At 32.4% G+C, this 24,094-nt stretch overlaps 1 protein-coding gene across 1 annotated transcript in view; it reads left to right on the plus strand.

The window, feature by feature from the left end:
- LOC129003128 (lachesin-like) overlaps positions 1–23,421 on the plus strand; it is a 274,561-nt gene extending 251,140 nt beyond the window's left edge. The window contains exons 2-7 of the mRNA XM_054431369.1: positions 14,853–15,019; positions 16,204–16,414; positions 17,959–18,086; positions 18,998–19,166; positions 21,395–22,491; positions 23,176–23,421. Of these exons, the coding sequence (XP_054287344.1) occupies positions 14,853–15,019; positions 16,204–16,414; positions 17,959–18,086; positions 18,998–19,166; positions 21,395–21,498 (779 nt within the window). The 3' untranslated portion in view covers positions 21,499–22,491; positions 23,176–23,421. The remainder of the gene's footprint in view (positions 1–14,852; positions 15,020–16,203; positions 16,415–17,958; positions 18,087–18,997; positions 19,167–21,394; positions 22,492–23,175) is intronic.
- Positions 23,422–24,094: the final 673 nt, after the last annotated feature.

The raw sequence follows: 24,094 nt of genomic DNA on the forward strand, positions 1-24,094 counted from the left end.
ATTAAATCAGTTTTACTCTTGGTTGTGCACTTCATATTTGTTACCTGTATATTACATTTTATTTTTATTTTTTAGAAAGTTGTTTCAGACTGTTATTTGCATATTATTATGAATTGCTTAAATTACCTTCGTGAGGTATGCCAATGATAATATGTCTTCTATAAATTTTTTTTAATCTGTTTTTAGGTTGTTTAGGTGACATAAACACTCTATGTCACTGTGCACGGATAAAAAAGAAAGATCCTTGACATGCCCATTATTCAAAGGCAAACCCCATCCATAATTGTAAAATTAATTAGGTTTTTGGTTTCTGTTGTTATATTAAGTTTGCTGGCCAAATACAAGGGCTTTAACTATAAACATAGTGTTTGGTACACGCGCATGAGTATTTATAACCTTAGTGTATCCGATTCCAAGACATTGGTTTTTTTGCAGGTTAGTGACACAAAAACTGTTTACAGCCGTAAGTATGTACAACTTAAATTGTTGTTTTTGCAGACCCCATCAACATTTTTGGTGGCAAACATTTGCAGCTTAAAGTTGTAAATCTGATGATATTACAGAGCTCTTTTCGGAGAGAATGATTATCTACTTGCGCAACTAAGATAAAAAGTAGTATAGAACATTATATGTTTAGTTTTGTTTATTACAGAACTACAGTGCTACTTATACAGTTATAATAATATTAGTTACATAATTTGATTTAAATTAATATAAATTATTAAATACGTTTGATCTCATATAACCAAAGGTGTGCAAGGTTTTGACTACAGATTTGCTTCTAAGAAACGGTTCGTATTTCTAGAATATGTACACTTAATGAGATTCATTTTACATCACTGAATCATCAAGTTTGAAAATAATTTTGGAAATATATTTATGGAGTTAACTGGCGCAAAGAAAAAAATAACTTATTTGACTTCGGAAAACATTTAGCTGCATATAGGCATTCAAACTCCCAGAAACTATTACCGTAGCTTATTATAAGAAAACCAATAGACTGATAAGTGATAAGTGGCAATGGACTCTCCTATAGAAAGTGTTAGATTTAAATATCAAACGTTCAAATTCTTTGCGCAAACGTGGCTTGGATAAAGGAGAAGACAACAGCACAACAGACTTGGCTACTCGCCAAATAATCTTCCAATTTATTCTATCGTTTTACTAGAAACAGTTACCCCGAGATTTCCTTTTGGCTCTGATACAACTAACGTTTTCTTATCTTTGTTATCCTTGTAAGATTTATGTGAAACATTTGAAATTACTAAACTCAATATTAAGATAATACATTGAATTACCATTGTATTATTGTTCAAAATAATGAATACAGTAAAAAAAAATTCAAACAATTTATAGTTTGAAATAAAGGAAAAATAGTATTTTGTTTAGGATGTTGTGAAAACCCTTAAAAATACAATTTAAAAAATGCATCAAAAAGGCCTTAAATCTTTTCTTGTTATTTCAATTTCCAACATTATATGATTATTATATAGGCCCAATTTCTTGCGAAAAATTCAAAATAGAAAACCGCACGCTTTTTTACTAAAACTAATTCAACTCTTTATAAAGTAAACTTTTTTAAATATAAAAACAATAAAACAATTCCACTAGTAAATAAATGGGAAACATTTAAACGACTTAATTAAAAAAAAAAAAAACTATGAATTATAAGACGATTTTATACTACAAAAGCGTTTGAGTTTAAAACGATGTAAGAGTAATCTGAAATGGCAAATGGAGTTATTTTCATCTCGAAACAATAAAAAGGTAACAAAGATTTGGTGACATAGATGTAGACATTAAACATCTTTAGACGAAAGAACTTAGTGGCTTAGGTGCACATGAGTGTTTTTTGGGTTCTCCTCAGAGATTTAGGTCTACTTACTCACGCCTCCCTGTATGGTGTATATCCCTGGAGCTGTAACGTTTTTCACGTGTAATTGTAGCCTAACAATTGACCAGGATATACACATATACCTAAAAGTGGGCCGGAAAGTACTAATAAATACATTTTTCAACTCGAGTTTTTGAAAGGATATAATACTCACTTCTCCTATGCTGCCTTATAATTGGCCATAAGTGCATAATATACAGGGTGGCTGAAAAGTAACTTGCACCTCCACTTAACTTTACAACCATTTGAGATATTTAAAATCGGTTTGCGGCAACCTTCTTAGATATAAGGGGCTACAATAACTATGGGCAATTTTGAAAATTTTGCCCTTAGGGGTAGCGGGGGTAGGGGGTAGCTCAAAATTTTCAAATGACAAGTATAGTCGAGTTTAGTATCATTTTACAGGTCTTGACGAAACATAAACATTGACATAAAGAAAACCAAAATCGGCCCACTAATAACAAAATGGCGTAATAAAACGTTTCAAATCCAAATAACCATGAAGGTGGTAAAAAAATTAACTTGCACCCTCTTTAACTTTTTAACGATTTGAGATATTTGAAATCGGTTTGCGGCAACTTGTTTGGATATAAAGGACTACAATAATTATGGTAAGTTTTGAAAATGTTGCCATTAGGGGTAGTGGGGGTTGGGGGTAGCTAAACATTTTTAAATAGCAAGTATAGTCGAGTTTGGTATCATTTTGTAGGTCTTGACCAAACATAACAATTAACATAAATAAAATAGAAATCGGACCGTTAATAACAAAATTGCAGCTCAAAACTACTTTAAATAAACATTGTCTCAATCATTTTTAGCTGCCATTTTGGTAATAATGGTCCGATTTCTATTTTATTTACGTTAATTGTTATTTTTTGTCAAGACCTACAAAATGATACCAAACTCGACTATACTTGCTGTTTGAAAATTTTGAGCTACCCCCAATCCCCACTACCCCTAAGGGCAAAATTTTCAAAATTGACCATAATTATTGTGGCCTCTCATATCTAAGAAGGTTGCCGCAAACCGATTTCAAATATCTCAAATAGTTAAAAAGTTAAAGAGGGTGCAAGTTAATTTTTTTGCCACCCTCGTGGTTATTTGGATTTGAAACGTTTTATTGCGAAATTTTGTTATTAGTAGGCCGATTTTGGGTTTCTTTATGTCAATGTTTATGTTTTGTCAAGACCTGTAAAATGATACTAAACTCAACTATACTTGTCATTTGAAAATTTTGAGCTACCCCCTACCCCCGCTACCCCTAAGGGCAAAATTTTCAAAATTGACCATAATTATTGTGGGCCTTCATATCTAAGAAGGTTGCCGCAAACCGATTTCAAATATCTCAAATGGTTGAAAAGTTAAAGGGGGGTGCAAGTTACTTTTCAGCCACCCTGTATATTTTTCAATAACTACGCCAATAGATTTCTTACGTTTTTTACGTAGTAGATTTCTTTGCCTTAATACTATGGAAGATAATTCTGTTTAATAACTAAGACTATAAAGACCAGAGGTTATGACACCACTAGCTGTCTTTGCATAAGTAATAAATGCAACCTAACGCTCCAGAAGGTGCTTGAATCTGTAATAATCTTAAATGGAATTCATGCAAAACAACAATGTAAATCCTAAATTTTGCACTCAAGTGGTGTAAAAGTGCTTGGCAATTGCTTAGTATGAGAATTTAAAATTTCCAGATAGAAAAAGAATCAATACAAAATTTTCTTTTACAACTTCATGTTATTATTGTTTAATAGTTACAGCTTGTGCAATTTCAGTTTATTAAGCTTTGTAAGTATTGTAGATTGATTATAGTATTTTTTCAACAAATAATACCTACCAGAGTTTTTAGACTTAATGATGAACCGTGTTTGTCTTGACCTCTTACTTAACAAGGTAACTGTAATTAGAGTCCCTCAAGGCAACTCTGATTAACCTAATTCACTCAGTTTAACCCAATTTCTCGTTATATTATGAGTTTTCAGCACTTGGAACACATGTTTTTAATTAGTTTCATAAAGCCCCGCTGTCTCTTAGGCTACCTCTTAATAATGAATTCTGTTAAATGAAACCAATCGCAATGTATTAGTGGTTTTATCAATAGAACTATTGCGTATAGCGTACAGCCCCTGGAATGTATAATTAATTATCACTACAACAAATTAAAATTCCAACAAATTTTATATTGTAGCTTTTTATAGTATATAAACTTATATTTAACACCAAATCTCAATGCTCTAACTGTTATGATGTAGGCTATAAGTAAAATGAGAAACTTTTACATTTTAATTTTAAATTATTTAATTGATACATATGATGATCAGTATGATGCATAATAATATTTTAGTCTAGTCATTATTGAGGCTAGATACTTTACATATTAGTTGTTATGGAATGATCTTAATTTAAATAGCTAAAATTATTATAAAATCAATATAAACAACAATTTTTGTGTTTAATTTTTTATGTTAACTTATTGTACGCAAATATAACTTAGTCCCTAGGTAAACAAGGTATTTTAGCCCTATGCCGATCCCAAGTTTAAACGAAGTTTTATATTTAAAGGCTACTTTAAATGCTACAACCCATTTATGTATCAACTGTGTTTGCATAGCTCTGTTTTTGGCTCGAACATCAGTAATTAAACAATTGCGTTTGTTATCAATAACAAACATAAAAAACAGAACATTGATATTCATACTTTATTTAATATTTCAGCAACTATTCTGACCTTTGGCGTTTTCTATGTGAAATCCGTCAAAGAGAGAAAAAATATAACAAATTTATACCTAACTCTAAGCTACGTCAGCTTTATAAATTAAAATTAGTTCAAGCTCCATATTAAATATAACATATTAAAATTTCATTAAAGAAACTTTCGCTGAACTCACCTTTAATCATTCATATTAAAATTAAAAGTTTAATTATAAAAGAACCCAAATCATTGGATAAACGGATTGGATTATGTTTGAAATGGCGAATCCAAGCTTAACACGAAAGACAATGGCAAGCAATCGACGCTTAACAAATCCCCAGTAACGAGCCGTGGATATGGTTCGTTACAGACGCACGTTCACTGATGAATCCAGAGTTCTGTTTGTCTTGTATTCATTATATAAAATTTATCTTTAGAAACGGAAATCAAATAAAACAAGCAATTTAGAAAATTAATATTATGATAAAGTTTATATATTCATTTTTATCTTATGATTAAAAATAGTTATATAGTCATTTGAGTTTGTATAATCTAATTACAAAGCGGAGTTGACATGGATGAAGTATACTCATGTTAATGGTGAGTCTAAAATATAACCATTAAATGTATTTTGCCCTATTATTCGTGTTTATAAAGTTGAATAATGTTAAAAACAGAATTAGAATGCACTTGTATTATCTTAGCCCTTTTGACTTTCTTATTTGGGGCCCCGCCCCCCAAAAAATTAATTTAATTCCCTTAGGTTAAATTTATTATGCCGATCATTAAGCCTACCTGTAGTTTAACATCAAATGATATCCTACTAATAATAAACAAATTTAAAAAAATATTTTTCCAAGCCGACATGTGATATGTTTGCAAAACGGCCGATGTCGGCTTATAGGCTAAACCATGAATACAGCTTTCATCTTCAAAACCTGTTTTAAAATTTCAAAATAAAAATATTTGTGTCATGTACATATCTGACACTTAAGCAAAAACAAACTCAGTAAGGAATTGGCATTCAGGTTAACCATGCATGTTCAGCACAATGTGTATTATTGTTTACAGAAAGAACATCTAGGTCAGGTCACACTCGCAAACATATTCAGGTTCCGTTCTTGGCTTTAGTTTAGTTTGTATATACTGCATTTCCATTTACGCTACCTCTTTTAGATTATTTATTAAACTATCTTACACTTAACATTATATTATAATTTGGCAAATCTAGTAATAGATTTTGACACTATATGGAATAGGACCTATCCATAGGAAACAAAATTGTATTATTACACATCATAAATGTTAAGCTCAAGCATGCATTATAAGCAAGGTTTAATTAATTACTAGAGCACGAGGAGGAGGTATCAACCATCGATATCGTTGGTATCAACATGTACTAATTAATGACGAGGACGTGAGAATATTCCACTGTAATCATATTCTAACTGGTATTATTTTTATCTTTTGCCAATCAAAATATTATTTTCAAATATATTGTCTTTTCATTTAACGTCAAACCATGTGTGGGCTTGTAATTATAAACATTTTTATGCGAATTGAACTGAAAAAAAATACAAATGTTACTTATTTTCCGCTAAAACATTATTAAGAAATAACATTTCAACGCACAACTAATTATTTAATAAATCATACAAATCTGAGATATCAGTATTAAATATGAGAGTCTACGTTCAATACAATGTTTAAATTTAATTGTAATACACCGCTTTAGGAGTAATCACAATGAATCGAGGGTTATTTAAAAATATATTGTTGCAAAAATGATATTTTGTTTAGAATATTACATTGTTACATTGTTTCGTTCGTTGGTAAGTTTTCTTAGTCTCTCTTGAAAGAAAATTAATCATCTGGTAGTGATTTATTTTTTAAACTCATCTTAACATTATTTTCTTAACGGAAACCAATAATTCATCATTTAAATTATCATAGATTTTGAAACAAAATGTTATTGTTTTATATGACGTCGGTTTAGTCCTGCATTAAAAATATAAAAAAAATGTGTTATAAATTACTGTATAGAAAACAATTAAATATCGTAGTATATAACGAATGATTAATAACCATAAGATAACTGGAACACACAAGTAAAACACACAATACCTTTCGTAAGCAAACCAACCATGCAAGTACAGAATCACAGTTTGTAAAAATTAAATTGTACAGTATTGCGCAGACATATTCGCGTTCCCAATTCACATTTTAGCTTGTATAAGCTATTCATGAAACGGTAAAACTTTTCTATTCAACCTATAATTTGGAGGGATTACTAAACGGGCTATCATTACAGAAGTGAGACAAGCAATTACATGTAATGACAGGAGAAACAGTTTAGGGTAGAACATGGTGCTACTCAGCACTAAGCTCTAAAACTGACGTCATATAAAACAATAACATTTTGTTTTAAAATCTATGATAATTTAAACGACTATGACATATTCTTGTCATTCCGGTACTCAGATGCATACGTCACGTCGTTTATATCATTCGTAGTCAGTATTATATCATATTTAACAAGACAATATTTTTGTACATCTCAGATCTGAGAAGTTAAAGATTCAGTTTTGCAGTAAGGTGCAGTATACACAGTAGGCTACAATACGAAAGCACTGGGTCGCCGGAAGGGTGGCAACGTGCACTCCGCTGATTGTATTTGAGGTGGCGCCTTCAGCTCTGTTAGTAAATTAGGTTTTCATTTTTCAAGGCCTAAACAAATGTTAAAAAATTAATATCTTTCAAAAAAAAATATGTTTAGGATTATTATATTTTTATTGTAAATACTGTATAATATTTTCATACTTGAAATGAAGACTTCATAAGAAAATCACCTCCGTAATAAGTGTACAAATAACTTCAGCTTGATGTCAGAACATTTAAAATTATTACCATTTAACACGAAGTGTAATTAGATTAACACAATGTACAGTATTAACAAATTATTTCTTGGAAGTTATTCCTAGGAAATTATTCCTTATGAACCGTGTTTGTCTTGACCTCTTACTTAACAAGGTAACTGTAATAATTAGAGTCCCTCAAGGCAGCTCTGATTAACCTAATTCACTCAGTTTAACCCAATTTCTCGTTATTTTATGAGTTTTCAGCACTTGGAACACATGTTTTTAATTAGTTTCATAAAGCCCCGCTGTCTCTTTCGGTACCTTTTAATAAAGAATTCTGTTAAATGAAACCAATCGCAATGTATAAGGGGTTTTATCAATAAAACTATTGCGTATAGTGTACAGCCCCTGGAATTTATGATTAATTATCACTACAATAAATTAAAATTAAAACACGTTTAATAGTGTACCTTTTTTGTGCATAAACTAATGTAACAGCAAATCTCAATGCTTTAATTGTTTTCAAGTAGGCTCTGAGTAAAATGAGACCTTTGAAATTTTAATTTTAAATGATTAAAAAAATGCATATGATTATACGTATGACATGTAATTATATTTTAGTCTAGTCATTGTTGCGGCTAGATACATTTGATATTAGTTGTTATGGAATGATCAGCATTTAAATAGTTAAAAATTATATACAATCAATATTAACATCCATTCTTGTGTTTTATTTTGTATTTTAACTTATTGTACGCAAGTATTAAGCTTAATCCCTAGGTAAACTAGATATCTTAGCCCAATGCTGATCTCAAGTTTGAACGAAGTATAAATATTAAAAGACGATTTTAAATACTACTACTCATTTATGTACCAACTGTGTTTTTGGCTTAAACATAAGTAATTAAACAATTGCATTTGTAGTCGATTACAAATATAAATAATACACTTTAATACTGTAAAAATAACAGTGTATTATATTTTTTACTTTATTTAATATTTCACTAACCAGACTGACCTTTGAAGTTAACTTTGTCGGATCCATCAAAGAGAGAAAAAATATAACGAATTTATACCTAACTCTAAGCTACGTCAGCTTTATAAATTAAAATTAGTTCAAGCTCCATATTAACGATGTCATATTAAAATTGAATTTAAGAAACATTCACTTAACTCACCTTTAATCATTCATATTAAAACTAAAAGTTTAATTATAAAAGATCCCAAATCATTGGATAAACGGATTAGATTATGTTTGAAATGGCGAATCCAAGCTAAACACGAAAGACAATGGCAAGCAATCGACGCTTAACAAATCTCCAGTAACGAGCCGTGGATATGGTTCGTTACAGACGCACGTTCACTGATGAATCCAGAGTTCTGTTTGTCTTGTATTCATTAAATAAAACTTCTCTTTAGAAACGGAAATCAAATAGAACAAGAAATTTAGAAAATCTACATTATGATTAAATTTATATATTCCTTGTTATTTTATGATTAAAAATAGTTATGTAGTCATTTGAGAATAATCTAATTACACAGTGGATTCGACATGGATGAAGTACAGTATACTTATGTTATTGGTGAGTCTAAAATAGAGCACTTCATTGTCTTTTGCCTCACTATTCGTGTTTATAAAGTTTAATAATGTTAAAAACAGAATTATAAAGCACTTGTATTATCTTAGCCCTTTTGACTTTCCTTTTTGGGGCCCTGCCCCCCAAAAAATTAATTTAATTCCCTTAGGTTAAATTTATTATGCAGATCATTAAGCCTACCAGTATTTTAACTTCAAATTATAGCCTACTAATAATAAAAAATAAAAACAATATTGTTTTCCAAGCCGTAATGTGATACGTTTGCAAAACGGCCGATGTCGGCTTATCGGTTAAACCATGAAAACAGCTTTGATCATCCAAACCTGTTTTAAAATTTCAAAATAAAAATATGTGTGTCATGTACATATCTGACACTTAAGTAAAAACAAACTCAGTAAGCAATTGGCATTCAGGTTAACCATGCATGTTCAGCACTATGTGTATTATTGTTTACAGAAACATCTAGGTCAGGTCACACTCACAAACATATTCTCCGTTCTTGGCTTTAGTTTAGTTTGTATGTACTGCATTTCCATTTACACTATTTCAACCCCTTTTAGATTATTTATTAAACTATCTTACACTTTACATTATATTATAATTTGGCATATGTAGTTATAGATTTTGAAACAATATGGAATATCTATGGAAAATAAAATTGTATTATTACACATCATAAATGTTAAGCTCAAGCATGCATTATAAGCAAGGTTTAAAAAATTACTAGAGCACGAGGAGGAGGTATCAACATGTGCTAATTAACGACGAGGACGTGAGAATATTCCACTGTAATTGTATTCTCAATGGTATTATTTTTATCTTTTGCCAATCAAAATATAATTTTCAAATATACTGTCTTTTAATTTAACATCAAACCATGTGTAGCCTTGTAATTAAAAACATTTGTATGCGAATTGAACTGAAAAAAATTCAAATGTTAGTTATTTTTCGCGAAAACATTATTAAGAAATAACATTTCAACGCACAACTAACTATTCAATAAATCATACAAATCTGAGATATCAGTACTAAATATGAGGGGCTAAGTTAAACCCAATGCTTAAATGAACTTTTAATACACCGCTTTAGCAGTAACTACAATGAATCGTGGATTTTATAAAAAACAAATTGGTGTGATAAAGAAATACTACTATTTGGGTGTAGAAACCTATATTATTAAAATTTTTTTATTGCTTATTTTCTTAGACAAAGAAAATTAACCATCTGGTAGGAATTTATTTTTTGAAACTCATCATCATATTCTTTTCTCAACGAAAAACAATTTTACAACTTGTTATTTATCATACGTGTTGAAATAAAAGTAATTTTTTCCTATGATGTCGGTTTAGTCCTGCATTAAAATTACAAAAACAATGTGTATTAAATTTTAGAAAACAATTAAATATTTTAGTATATAATGAATGATAAATAACCATAAGATAACTGGAACACACAAGTAACCTACCTTAATCTAACCTACAATATTTTTCGTAAGCAAATCAACCATGCAAGTACAGTAACACAATTTACCAACCAATTTTGTAAAAATTGAAATGTACAGTATTGTGCAGATATATCCGCGTTCCCAATTTACATTTTAGCTTGTATAAGCTATTCATGAAACGGTAAAACATTTCTATACAACCTATAATTTGGAGGGATTACTAAACGGGCTATCATCACAGAAGTGAGACAAGCAATTACATGTAATGACAGGAGAAACAGTTTAGGGTAGAACATGGTGCTACTCAGCACTAAGCTCTGTGACTATGACATATTCTTGTCATTCCTGTACTCAGATGCATACGTCGCGTCGTTTGTATAATATTCGTAGTCAGTATTAAATTATATTTAACAAGACAATATTTTTTGTACATCTCAGATCTAAAAAGTTAAAGATACAGTTTTGCAGTAGGCTTATAAGGTGCAGTATACACAGTAGGCTACAATACGAAAGCGCTGGGTCGCCGGAAGGGTGGCGACGCTTGGCCTTAACGTGCACTCCGCTGATTGTATTTGAGGTGGCGCCTTCAGCTCTGTTAGTAAATTTGGGTTTCATTTTTCAAGGCTTCAACAAATGTTTAAAAATTAATATCTTTGCAAAAAAACTATGTTCAGGATTATTATATTTTTATTGTAAATACTTTATAATATTTTCATACTTGAAATGATGACTTCATAAGAAAATCACCTCCGTAATAAGTGTATAAATAACTTCAGTATTGAGCTTGGTGTCACAAAATGTAAAAACATTACCATTTATCATGAAGTGTAATTGATTAGACGAACACAATGCCTACACAAATTATTTTCCACTCTTTGGAAACCCTCCAGGGAATACTCATCGCACCTCATCAAATTTAGGCAGAGCTTGTCTACGTCCAAAGAGTTCACTGCATTTCTAGGTGTTAATTTCGTACTTTACCTAGACTTTAATCAGATTTAGGTTGGTTTATTTTTATTTTTTACTTGAATGATGGTCCAAATGAAGTCCGATCAGTGATATCAGTTTTTCTCGCACTTGACCATGATCTCACAAACCGATTCACCAAACAACACCACAAGATGTTGAGTGGCCTCCCGGTATTCCAACGTGGACAACAAAAGAATGTGTGTTTTGCGTCGACAGGAACGCCCGACCAGTAAATACAATTGGGTGAATTCGATTTACCCGTCAAATGCAGATAGGACTGAAACTAGCCGTGACCTGACAAAAAATGAGTAAGTTAAACCCATCTATGCCACAGTTCCATCCAAGGTTGGACCTTCCTGATGAGTAAGCCAATCAATTGTCTTTGAGTCGTATGTTCCCAGCACTCTATCCATATGCAACAAAATCAGTAGCAATGTTTCGTCTTTGCAGCTTCCTTACTAAATGCCCTTATTATTGGTAGATTGCCTTCCTTCTGAAGATTGACAGGCATACCATCAGTAATCCACCAGAACGGCCGGCTCGGACAACTTGAAGTACGTTGGTGTGAACCTTATCGTGCAAACTTAAACTTATACGCTTCTTTATTGAGTACGCCTTCTCACACCTCATAGCAGTAAAGAAGCGTGGACTATATTGCAGGCATCAAGAGTCTTTTCCGGCTTGACCGAGGACTCCCGACATTGGCCTTAAACTTACTAAAAGAAGCGACACTCCTAGCAGCCTTGTCCGTCAGCAGAAATTCTGCTGTCTTGATATCAAATTGTTTTTCACTATGACCCCGACGTACTTGGTGGTTTAAGTGGTTGGAAAAACTACTGTCCCGACTCGTAGTGGAACCATGGTATGGATCCGTTTCTTTGCAAAGATGATTATCTCCGTGTTACTCAAAGCGAGTTACAGATACTGATCAGATCAGACATCCAGGCGTTTATAACGACTTGATTCAGTTTTAGTTGGACCAGGTCAACGTTGCAGCAAACGATTAAACTTCAAGTTAATCACTATGTTACTAATAATAAATACAACTCCGCAGCAGTGCACTTTTGTTAAGTAAACACTATTGGGGTTTGTTTTTCAACCGCAATGAATGATATGATTTTTAACTAGTTTAATCAATTGTTTTCAAAATTACGTCCAAGCAGAAATTCTGAGATAAAAAAGATTTCTACCAAAAATTACATTAACAAATGAAATTTATAAATAACTAAGTTGCGTCTAAACTATAAAAAAAATGGTAGTTGTCTGATCATGGGAAGACAATTATATACTTAAAGTTTTGGAAATCTAAATTACCAATCAAGCTTAAGCAGATAACCATGACACAATGCAATCTAGGGCAGCTATTGTGTTAAACTGACGGTAACATGTTAAGGTGTGGGTAGTGTTGTAGTGTTAGTGTTAGTGTTATCCCAGTATTGATTCCTGGGACAAGCAGGTAAAGGCGCTGGCGTCACTGTAGCTCCTCCCTGTACAACCCTACCTTTACAGCAAGTATGGTAATTTATTCCATTTGTAACGTAACATGTGTATATGCTGCTATTATTTCGTGCTGATCCTCGTATTACAAGCAATTATTTATACGGGCTTCATTCATTGATTGTAATGTATTACGAGTGGTATACGGTTATTCTTTATGTATTCTCCACAGCGTTTTATCATAGAATACGAATAGTTTTACAAACAATTTTAGCCTATAAAATTGATATTTATTAATTAGCTTCGTTGAATTTGCGTTTTAAGCGAAAATATTGAGAGTATGACTTAACTCGATGGACATATTTACCATGCAACCCTAAAGCGATGTTGGGTTTTGGCTCACTATAGCCATTTTTGGCTAGGCATCAGGCGTCAAGTGTTATTAATTTTATCATCAGAAAAACTAGATCATCAGTCTATTACATCAGGTTGAATTTAGAAATTTTATTTTGAACAGATATGAGAGCTATTTCATTTGGTAAACTAAGTGTATTTACATTATTTACCACCATGCCCCATTATAAAACCTAGATAATGAATCGATTGTCAGCTTAGAAATAAGGAGAAAAATTGATTATTTATATTTTTTTACTAGGTTAATAATAAATTTCTCTTATCACAATGTACTTTCCATAGAGAAAATGAGAAAATTATCCATGAAGAAATTATAAGAGGCAAATAAAATTTAACTGTTGAATAGTTTTCATATTGTAAAATCTTGTTCCATTTTCAGTTAGGAGCGCCAGACTTTATGCCAATACGTCACATATTTCTAAATTCTGCATAAACAAAACATTTGCATGCCTCCCATAAACAACAAAACTTGGGTTCTGTCTGCGGAAAGCAATATGCCTGGTATATAAATGTGATTTTTCCGTTTCCTTTACGGTTCTATAAACCTGATCTGCCTCAAAATTCTCAACAATCGTTATGCATCAACCCATATCTTTATAAAGTTATAATTTATAGGTAATAGTAATTAAAAAAATAAATATATATTTAAATTAATGTCAGATTTAAATTTAAATAACCGTAGGCTTCATACACGTAATGGCAGCAGTATACTCAACATGGCGAGTGTTATGTTTCAAATATATTTTAAAGTCCTTGTTAACCCTAGTAGATAAAAGTGTAATAATTTTTATAGTCACAAAATCATAGATTAAGTATTTCTTAACTAAAAGTACACATACAATTGCATTCTATTACAGATTATTGTTAAAATCAATTCTGAGGAATATTTTCTTATTATGAAACTAGTAGATTATTACTGGAATACAAAATACAAAAGATTAGTACTACAATGAAATCAAGATAACACTTCCATCTTTGTGTTAAAATAAAGTAAATTCAGGTGTAAGCAATGATTATATCGTAATCGTCATAGTAAAAAATAAACTATCCACGGTAATTTTAAGCTTATCATGATAGTTCAAGCAAAATCAAATAGTTCTATTGAACAAATAATCATTGTTTTACTACAAAGGTTTATCGTAATAGGCTGATGATATTAGGTTGAAAATATCATAAGTTTTTTGGTGAGCTTATTGAAATGAATTTTTTGGGTGTACTAAACAATTACACGTACACAAACTCCACCAATCCTAATTAGATCTTTCTACTTGACTTAATCATGTTGTTTCCTCCTAAAAAAACTCGTGATGACGTTTTCAACAACATCTTGGCATAGTTTGTAATGTATTTCTTTATTTGTTCCCAAATATTGCATCTCTTTTAGATTGGTTGTTTCTTCGCTTGTTATCCTCAATCATCGGGTTTCAATAAGGTTCCTTGTTGCCCACAAGTCCTTCCTCCAAAGTGTGGTTTACCGTTAATCATTTCCTTATTTGTATGATTTACTTTAACATTGACTTATCAATATGTATTAATGTTTCAGTGATCGGAGCCATGTCGAAGAGCGGTAAGGGATCGTCTACAAATCTACTAGATCCAACAGGCAGACAAGGACCTTACTTTGATAAAGCAGCTTCAAAAAATGTAACGGCGTTGCTGGGGAAAACGGCCTACCTAAACTGCAAAGTGAAAAATTTAGGAAACAAAACGGTACGTGTAAAAATTATCATCAGTAAGTTAATATTGAGGTGATGTTGTTAATTCACTGCAATGCATTTATGAAATGTTCCAAATCAAAAAGTAATGTAACAAACTAGGTTGTTAACAGATTTTGAATATATTCTAAGTTGATCAGTGAACTTTTGCTAATATTTTCCTCTTTTTGCAAATTTACATGAAAAATGGTGTGATAAAAGTGCTGCCAGATAAAAAATTTTGTTCTAGATAAAATAAGTTCCTAAATAACTCATCAGTATAACTAGAATTATCCTACGGTCATCTCTTTACTTGTGTACAATTATTTATAGTTAATGATTATTTAATACCAATTTTGTTACAACTTTATAATTTGTTAACCTTTATAATATTTTTATAGGCTACTTATGCATTTATTCATAATGAGTTTTATTTTTTTTATGTATATCTCTGATTCTTGTAACCTTTAAATGTTTGCATTTTATTTAAGAAAAAAAATACCCAAAGTCATCGTTTTATACTGAAGGACTCATGTATATATATATATATATACACTCCATTTTGAGTATATATATATATATATATATATATATATATAATAATTACAATTAGTGTATATACATTATTGGTAAGAAATAGTTTTGGCAAAGGCCTATTAATAATTATAACGAGCTTACATAACCCTGTTAGGTTTCAAAACTGATTCGGCCATATTGTAAGGTAAAATGGTATTGGTAATTGGGTCTGAAGGCTATTAAAGGCGTAGAACCCCCAATGTGTGCCAAACTATGTTCTAAATTCGTTGTATTTGATGTTATCTACTTACAAATACCAGTATGCTAACTCCATGTAATTTTAATTTATGAGTAACGCTATAATTAATGGCTAGTCTCCTAAAAAAACTGTATTTTTGAAATATTTATTTCTTAGCTCAATGAAATATTGTATTTCAAACAATGACATAGGATTTTATGATATAGGCGTAATTACATGTTACATTGTCCACTTAAATTGGATGATTAATTTAGTAAAAACTAATCTTTTACTGAATTGAGCTTTACAAGCCAAATGCAACACAATTTATTTTAGTAGATTTTTAAAATAACAAGAACGAATACTTTGTGACTATGGATACTCCTTTAAGTTTCAAATCACAAAAGTTTAAACTATGCTGTGCTAAACTCTAGGATGTATTTCAGGTATCCTGGGTAAGACACAGAGACATCCACCTACTGACTGTGGGGAGATATACCTACACGAGTGACCAGAGGTTCAGAGCCATTCACCATCAGAGCTCAGAAGACTGGAGTCTGCAAATCAAATATCCCCAGCACAGAGACACCGGGATATACGAGTGTCAAATCAGCACCACGCCTCACATGAGCCACTACATACACCTCAATGTCGTTGGTAAATATCCTATACGGTAGAAGCTTAGTGATATTACCCAGTGTCAATCAAATCAAATCAAATCAAATCGTCTTTATTTCATATTGTACATAAATCAGTACATGGAATGGCGTCAAAATGGTATGTGTTAGAGGAAACATCCAATGGTACGCTTAAGTGGTGTCCAGCACTAGTGACTGGTGTCTAGGACAAAGTCCAACACCACCGTCATGTAATACAACGCTTCGGTGGAGCAAGACCCTATACCCTGTGCGATTGAACTTCCGCACATTGCTCACCGTTTGGGATCTTCCTTGCTCGTCACTAGTATTTCTGGCACAATATACTAGCTGGTGATCCCATAAGAATGTTTCCTCTGTACTTTACTTCTGTTTTTATAATGATAATTATTTGAAACAATATTTAATTATATAACCATAATTTTATGATATTCGGAAACAAATCCTCCACTATTTGATTCAATTATTTTGTAATACATATTTTGTAATTTGGGGTATTATTTGTAATACACATCTATATCCACTCCTCATTGGTAAATACACAAAGCATTCAATAACCTAAATATATCAAAATACATCTACTTAGGTACCATTTTCTTTATATACAGTAAGATATATTTTTGTTACGCATGCAAATATGTTATCTTGCATAGGTAAGCGTCACATATGATCCAATTTAAAACTAATACTTGGTTACCTGACAAACATTTTCCTTTACATCCAATTCTGCTTCAACAGTTTTAATTTTGTATGTTTACAAAGAGAATGTGATAGAAGGTCAAAGGTAGTTCACGGTTTTCTCCTTGCAATCATTTAAGTCCTTTGACTTTAAATATCACTGTATCAAACATTTAAAGTATCGTTGTATTGACATTTTGAAAAATAAACTATTGAAAATCAAAACCAAATTATATATCTTAGATATTTTATATTTACATCTGTAGCCCTTAAAATAAGTTACATTAAACTACAATTAAAGGTTGATGTCATTCGGATGAGCAACAAATATGATAATAATCGAAAACATTCGGAATTATTTTTCATTGCAATATTTATAATTATTTGAAAGGATTGATTTACAAACGTAGTTTTGTAACAATTGAACTATTATCTAATGTATAAGTGTATAAGGCCTTTCGAGTTTTAACATCTATAAGTAAGGTTAAATCCCAAATATTGGTTTAAAAACTAACGTCACCCTTAGAGATAAAATTTTTCTATTGATATACCATTAAAAAAGTATGTACGACTCGTTTGTGATTAAACTTATTGCAATTGATAAATCACGTAAATGTTTTTTTATGAACGAACCAAAAGTTGGAGGATTACACGGTTTTATAAGATTTCATACACACTCGTATAGAAACTAATTAATTATAGTAAATGCCATTAAAAGTAGTTCAATACATTTAAATTTAAATTTAATTTTATCCTTACTGTTTGCAGTATCAAGCATTTTAAATAGTGATAATATTGTAAAAAGTATTAAGCTTCGTTATTGCACCCTAAACATTAGGTAGCTTGTTAAGTTCATGTTTTTTTTAGAACCCACGACAGACATCATCGGAGGTCCTGATTTATTCATTGACAGAGGAAGCACTATCAATCTGACTTGCGTAGTGCTTTATAGTCCCGAGCCTCCAGCTTACATCTTCTGGAACCACAACGACGCGGTGAGTCAAATTAAAGTAATAGAAAACATAATTGAAACAAAAGAAAATTAAAAAATATTACAGGTAACATTTTAAATGAATGTTTTGCTTTACATGACACAACGAAAAAATACATTGAGAAGAAGACACGTATCTTATACAAGACACCGTTGGCAATATGAAATATTCATTTTGTGTACTTTTATAGACTCTAAATTCCTGAAGTAATATAGTATATTCTTGAGATCCCTATCATAATATCACGAGTAATCCATGTATTTCGTGTGTTTACATAGTTAAATTTGAAAACATTTCAATATTTTCAGCACTCAATACTCTTAGTAATTAATTTTAGTCGTATAATAACATAGTTAAAAATTGCAAGTTTAAAACAGCTGCAGATGAGTTGTTTATGGTAAAAAAATATTTTGTGTAACACCAAAGTGATTATAATTTAAGTATCTAGTAAACTAACTGTGGGATGAAATGTTCTTTGTAGTTTTGAATTCCAAGGGAGTCCAAGGAATCTAACGGCCATCTTGAATTCCCCGCTATAAGAGCAATGTTAATTTTGTTAATTTCAAAAGCCGCTGAAGAGTTATTTGCCCTAATTTTTTCAAGCACCAGAGTGATAGATATTTAAATACCCAATAAACTTTGGTATTATAAATTGTTTTTGTAGTTTTTTAATTTGTTATGAGTGAAAATGTCTAGGCTCCAAGAACTCCATTTGGTTCTATAACTTGAGAAACTATTGTATATAAAATAGTCCTTTTGTATAGTCAAGTAAAATTAAATAATTTCCCTATCATGCAGACATGCAACCTCGACCTTTTCTACGGTAGACTTATAGCCGTTTTGTACGCAATAGCCGATTATTGAATATAAGTAATTAAGTTCAGTCACATATATATATATATACTTGTCAACAGATCATCAGTTACGACTCACCCCGCGGTGGTGTGAGTGTTATCACTGAGAAGGGTGAGACGACAGTCAGCTACTTGCTGATACAACAAGCAAGGACGACTGATAACGGGAAGTATCAGTGCAACCCTTCCAACGCTCAGTCCAAGTCCATCAATGTTCATGTGCTCAATGGTGAGTCTATAAATGTCCCAACAAAATACCTGTAATCTAAATACATTTTATTTTCCTAATCATTTTGCTTTAACTTTCAGTTTTATTTGTATTACTTCTGGCTACATTTGTTCCAATGCAATGGTTTATTGTTCATACTTTCTTAAACCATAACTTTTAGGATAATTAACATAAATAAATACAGGGTGTCCAGTAAACAGCCAAACTCCAGGTAATAGCTCTATGGGTCAAAATAAAGAGAATATCAAGTAATTTTCCAAAATCGCTTCGTTAACCAGATATTAGGCATTTTGTGTTTATCCTAAAAACTTGTTTATCTTTGAAATTTGTCAACCGATCATTATGAAACTTGGTATGTGTGTTGCCGTAAAACAGACCTACGTTAGAAAAAATTCTTAATCAAATTAAACATTTTAAAATAGCTGCCATTATAATATTTTTAATTGATATTGCTGAAAATTTCTTATGGCATGAATAAATTCAAAAAGATTAAATAAAATATATCTGAAATATCACGATTTTTTGTAAAACGATGTGGAACAAGGCTAAGCTAGTCAGGTTTGCCTCATATTACAACTAAAAACCATAATATGGTTGTTATTTATATTACATCTTTTTGATCTTGGTGGCTTTTGATAGGTAGCTTTCCTCCAAATGGAACATTTTCTTCATAAAAATCTTATACCATTTCACTAAGGGTGGATGGCTTATGTCTCAATTTCAAATCAATTACCTATTTCAACACCATACCGAATGGGGTTTTACACATTGTTATTGTTTAAAATATTACTAAAACCTTACTACAACTGCCATGGTATCTTTTCTTTAGACTTTAGACCGTACAGCAAGGAGGTCAGGTGCATCACCGATCCTTCCACCTCTACTGCCTCATATACTGTGCGTCTGTCATATAAAGTTCATTGTCATAAGTGCCGTGGTATGTTTTCAGGAGAGTTCCCCGCTGCCATGCAGCATGGAGGTCAGGCGCATCACCGCTCCTCCCACCTCTACTGCCTCATACTGTGCGTCTGTCATATCAATTATTTCATTTTCATAAGTGCCGTGGTATGTTTTCAGGAGAGTTCCCCGCTGCCATGCAGCATGGAGTTCAGGCGCATCGCCGCTCCTCCCACCTCTACTGCCTCATACTTTGCGTCTGTCGTATCAATTATTTCATTGTAATAAATGCCGTGGTATGTTTTCAGGAGAGTTCCCCGCTGCCATGCAGCATGGAGGTCAGGCGCATCACCGCTCCTCCCACCTCTACTGCCTCATACTATGCGTCTGTCGTATCAATTATTTCATTGTCATAAGTGCCGTGGTATGTTTTCAGGAGAGTTCCCCGCTGCCATGCAGCATGGAGGTCAGGCGCATCGCCGCTCCTCCCACCTCTACTGCCTCATACTTTGCGTCTGTCGTATCAATTATTTCATTGTAATAAATGCCGTGGTATGTTTTCAGGAGAGTTCCCCGCTGCCATGCAGCATGGAGGTCAGGCGCATCATCGCTCCTCCCACCTCTACTGCCTCATACTATGCGTCTGTCGTATCAATTATTTCATTGTCATAAGTGCCGTGGTATGTTTTCATGAGAGTTCCCCGCTGCCATGCAGCATGGAGGTCAGGCGCATCATCGCTCCTCCCACCTCTACTACCTCATACTATGCGTCTGTCGTATCAATTATTTCATTGTCATAAGTGCCGTGGTATGTTTTCATGAGAGTTCCCCGCTGCCATGCAGCATGGAGGTCTGGCGCATCGCCGCTCCTCCCACCTCTACTGCCTCATACTTTGCGTCTGTCGTATCAATTATTTCATTGTAATAAATGCCGTGGTATGTTTTCAGGAGAGTTCCCCGCTGCCATGCAGCATGGAGGTCAGGCGCATCATCGCTCCTCCCACCTCTACTGCCTCATACTATGCGTCTGTCGTATCAATTATTTCATTGTCATAAGTGCCGTGGTATGTTTTCATGAGAGTTCCCCGCTGACATGCAGCATGGAGGTCAGGCGCATCATCGCTCCTCCCACCTCTACTGCCTCATACTATGCGTCTGTCGTATCAATTATTTCATTGTCATAAGTGCCGTGGTATGTTTTCATGAGAGTTCCCCGCTGCCATGCAGCATGGAGGTCAGGCGCATCATCGATCCTTCCACCTCTACTGCCTCATATACTGTGCGTCTGTCATATAAAGTTCATTGTCATAAGTGCCGTGGTATGTTTTCAGGAGAGTTCCCCGCTGCTATGCAGCATGGAGGTCAGGCGCATCACCGCTCCTCCCACCTCTACTGCCTCATACTGTGCGTCTGCCTGCTGCTACTCTCCCCCTAGCAGACAGTGGCTCTCGCCTGCGCCACGGCAGCCACCCGCGCTCGCTGAGGCCGGACAGAGAGTCCAGGGTCTAGTGAAAATGAACTGAGCGGAAATCGGAGGTTTTCTAACTCCTGAGTTTTTAAGAATGCTGTTGTTTTGTAAATTTCACATTTCAACGTCGGACAGTGAAAAACACGGATTGAAAGACAATCTCAAATCGCCAGTTTAATTATAAGTGTTGTTACATTTTCAAAAGTTTAGTTTAAAGGCATGTTATAGCATATATTTTTCGGTGAATGTTTTTGGAACCGTACTCGTAACTTCAGTTGTTTTTATGAAAATTATCGGTGTTAGACAGTTTGTTGTTGGCTACTTAACTTGGAATTTCTCCGTAACGTTCTTTTTATATTCGTAGTGTTTCCGTAGTTTGTACGTCAGGACAACTTTCTTACTTTACCGATTTCGACCTTTGTTACATAGCTGATTATTATTACATGAAGCTCAACGGAAGTCTTATGTGTGTTAATGTGTTTAAACTAATATATTTTATACATAAGTCTATAGTGTTTATAGGGCTTTGTCTGTGCATATTATTGTGTATATTGTAAATAGTGTTGTTGATTTGAATTTCTTAGGCCTTGTACTACCTTGATTTAAGCCTAAATTCAGTCTGTTCTTAGAATTCCAGTTACTTTTTAAACTGTACAAAGTTTAGGAAAATGCTTTATTATTTTAAACTCCCAATTTCTAAAAAGAAAAATAACAAATTAGCATATAAATAGCTGCAAAAATAATATTATTTTTTACTCGAATTTGTAAATTATGTTAAGATTACGCATAAGCATTTGCTTGTCAAACTTGTATCTTGAAAGCCTTAGTAAATTGCGGAAGATACGAAATAAGAACCTTTTAGTAGTATGTTTGTTTATGAGTCTATTTTCAGAAAATGTCATCACTCTTGATCCTTAACGAAATTCCTGCGCATCCAAGAAATCTTTTGTTTCTCACTAGGTGAGTTAAAAATCAATTTTCTTCTCTCGTGTAAGTAGGTAGCCTATGTAGCACGATATCTCGAGCAAAAAGCAGGTGACTTTGATGACATTTGGTACAAACGTGTAAATCTAAATTTTTATTCGAACGAATTCATGATCCAGCACGATCGGGCCACGGGAACAAGGTTTCACGGGATTGAAAAAGTTTCATCTCATGTTTGTACCTCAAAAGATTGAGTATCTTAATTTCACCCCAAGCCATCTAGTGAAATAAAAAAAAATGTTTTTTTACGTATTATTGTACAATTATTAATTATGGAGAACATTTAAAAAGTAGTAAATTCAAAAATCTCATTATTCTTATCGAGTATAAGTTAACTGTAGCATTTCGATTTTTTATGTGTGTATTGTAATCAAACTGGGCAAATTTATTTATTTTATACTAAGCTATTGACGGTTTGCCAAAACCACACTTTATTACTTTCTTCATATCAGCAATTCTAAGTGCTTTTTGAAACCAATGCTATTAAAATAGGGAACCAATCGGACACGATCAAGAAACTATCTAAGTGGAAATCCAGTCCAGCAAAAGGCTATTTGCTTAGTCTGCTGGTGTGCAGTTTTTGAAATTCTTATCGTACGTTCTCTTGTCTATCTTGAATATGTTTGTGTCTTATAAGTAACGAATTTTGTCTGTTTGCAGTGGTCCGTGACGCCCGTTCTCTACAGTCAAACGGTCAACAAACTTTTACTGATACAATGTTTCTATAAAGCACAATTCTGTGATCATTATTTTAACTAAATTTTTGGATTTTTAAATATATTAAAGTAACAAAAGTAACTAAAACAACATCCGTTAATTGTGAATAATTGTGAGATGAAATCTCTCACTTGTTGTAAAGAACAATAATTGTGGTATAGTTTATGATATACCAATTGTATGTATTGTAGTCATTAAATTAAAAGTATATAACAGTAAAGTGTATTTTATTTACCTAATAAACTGTAATTAGCTAGGCAATCATAACAAAAAATTAAACTAATAAACTAAGTTAGCATCGTTTGCCAAATAGTTGTCTTACAGCTATAATCAATCAAAATTAGGTAGTTAATTAACATTTTAGTTAATTAACACACAAAACATCCAAAAATATGTTTGGCAAATTTCGAACACCAGGAAAAATTAGAATGATGACATCTCATGTAAAAATATGAACATATTTTGTAAGTAAGGAACAGTTCTATCTGTACCAAGACTTCTTTAGAGTTTTACTATAAGTGATACTTTGATGACTTCAGGAACCTTTTTGTGGAAATGTCCATACTTACCATTGGAATTTCATGTTTTTTTTTTTTGTTGTTGAGACAGTAAAGAAACAAGTATAGCTACTTATAGCTATAGCTGCTTTCCCTAGATTTCATATTAACATTAATAATAATCATTCATTTTTAAGGAATATTTTGTTTCTACTCCCTTGTGTTAATAGGTGTTAAAGGCTAAGCATTTGGTCATGATAAAAAATATTAGCATTATTTTCAACTGACCACGGTATGCAGCGTGGCACATTTTGTTAGGATCACTAGGGTCCTAAAACATTGTATTTTTAGGGTAACGCAAATAT

This window comes from Macrosteles quadrilineatus, unplaced genomic scaffold, assembly GCF_028750875.1.
Source record: "Macrosteles quadrilineatus isolate MER2022 unplaced genomic scaffold, UCM_ALF_1.0 Scaffold_9__3_contigs__length_116548681, whole genome shotgun sequence".
Taxonomy (NCBI): domain Eukaryota; kingdom Metazoa; phylum Arthropoda; class Insecta; order Hemiptera; family Cicadellidae; genus Macrosteles; species Macrosteles quadrilineatus.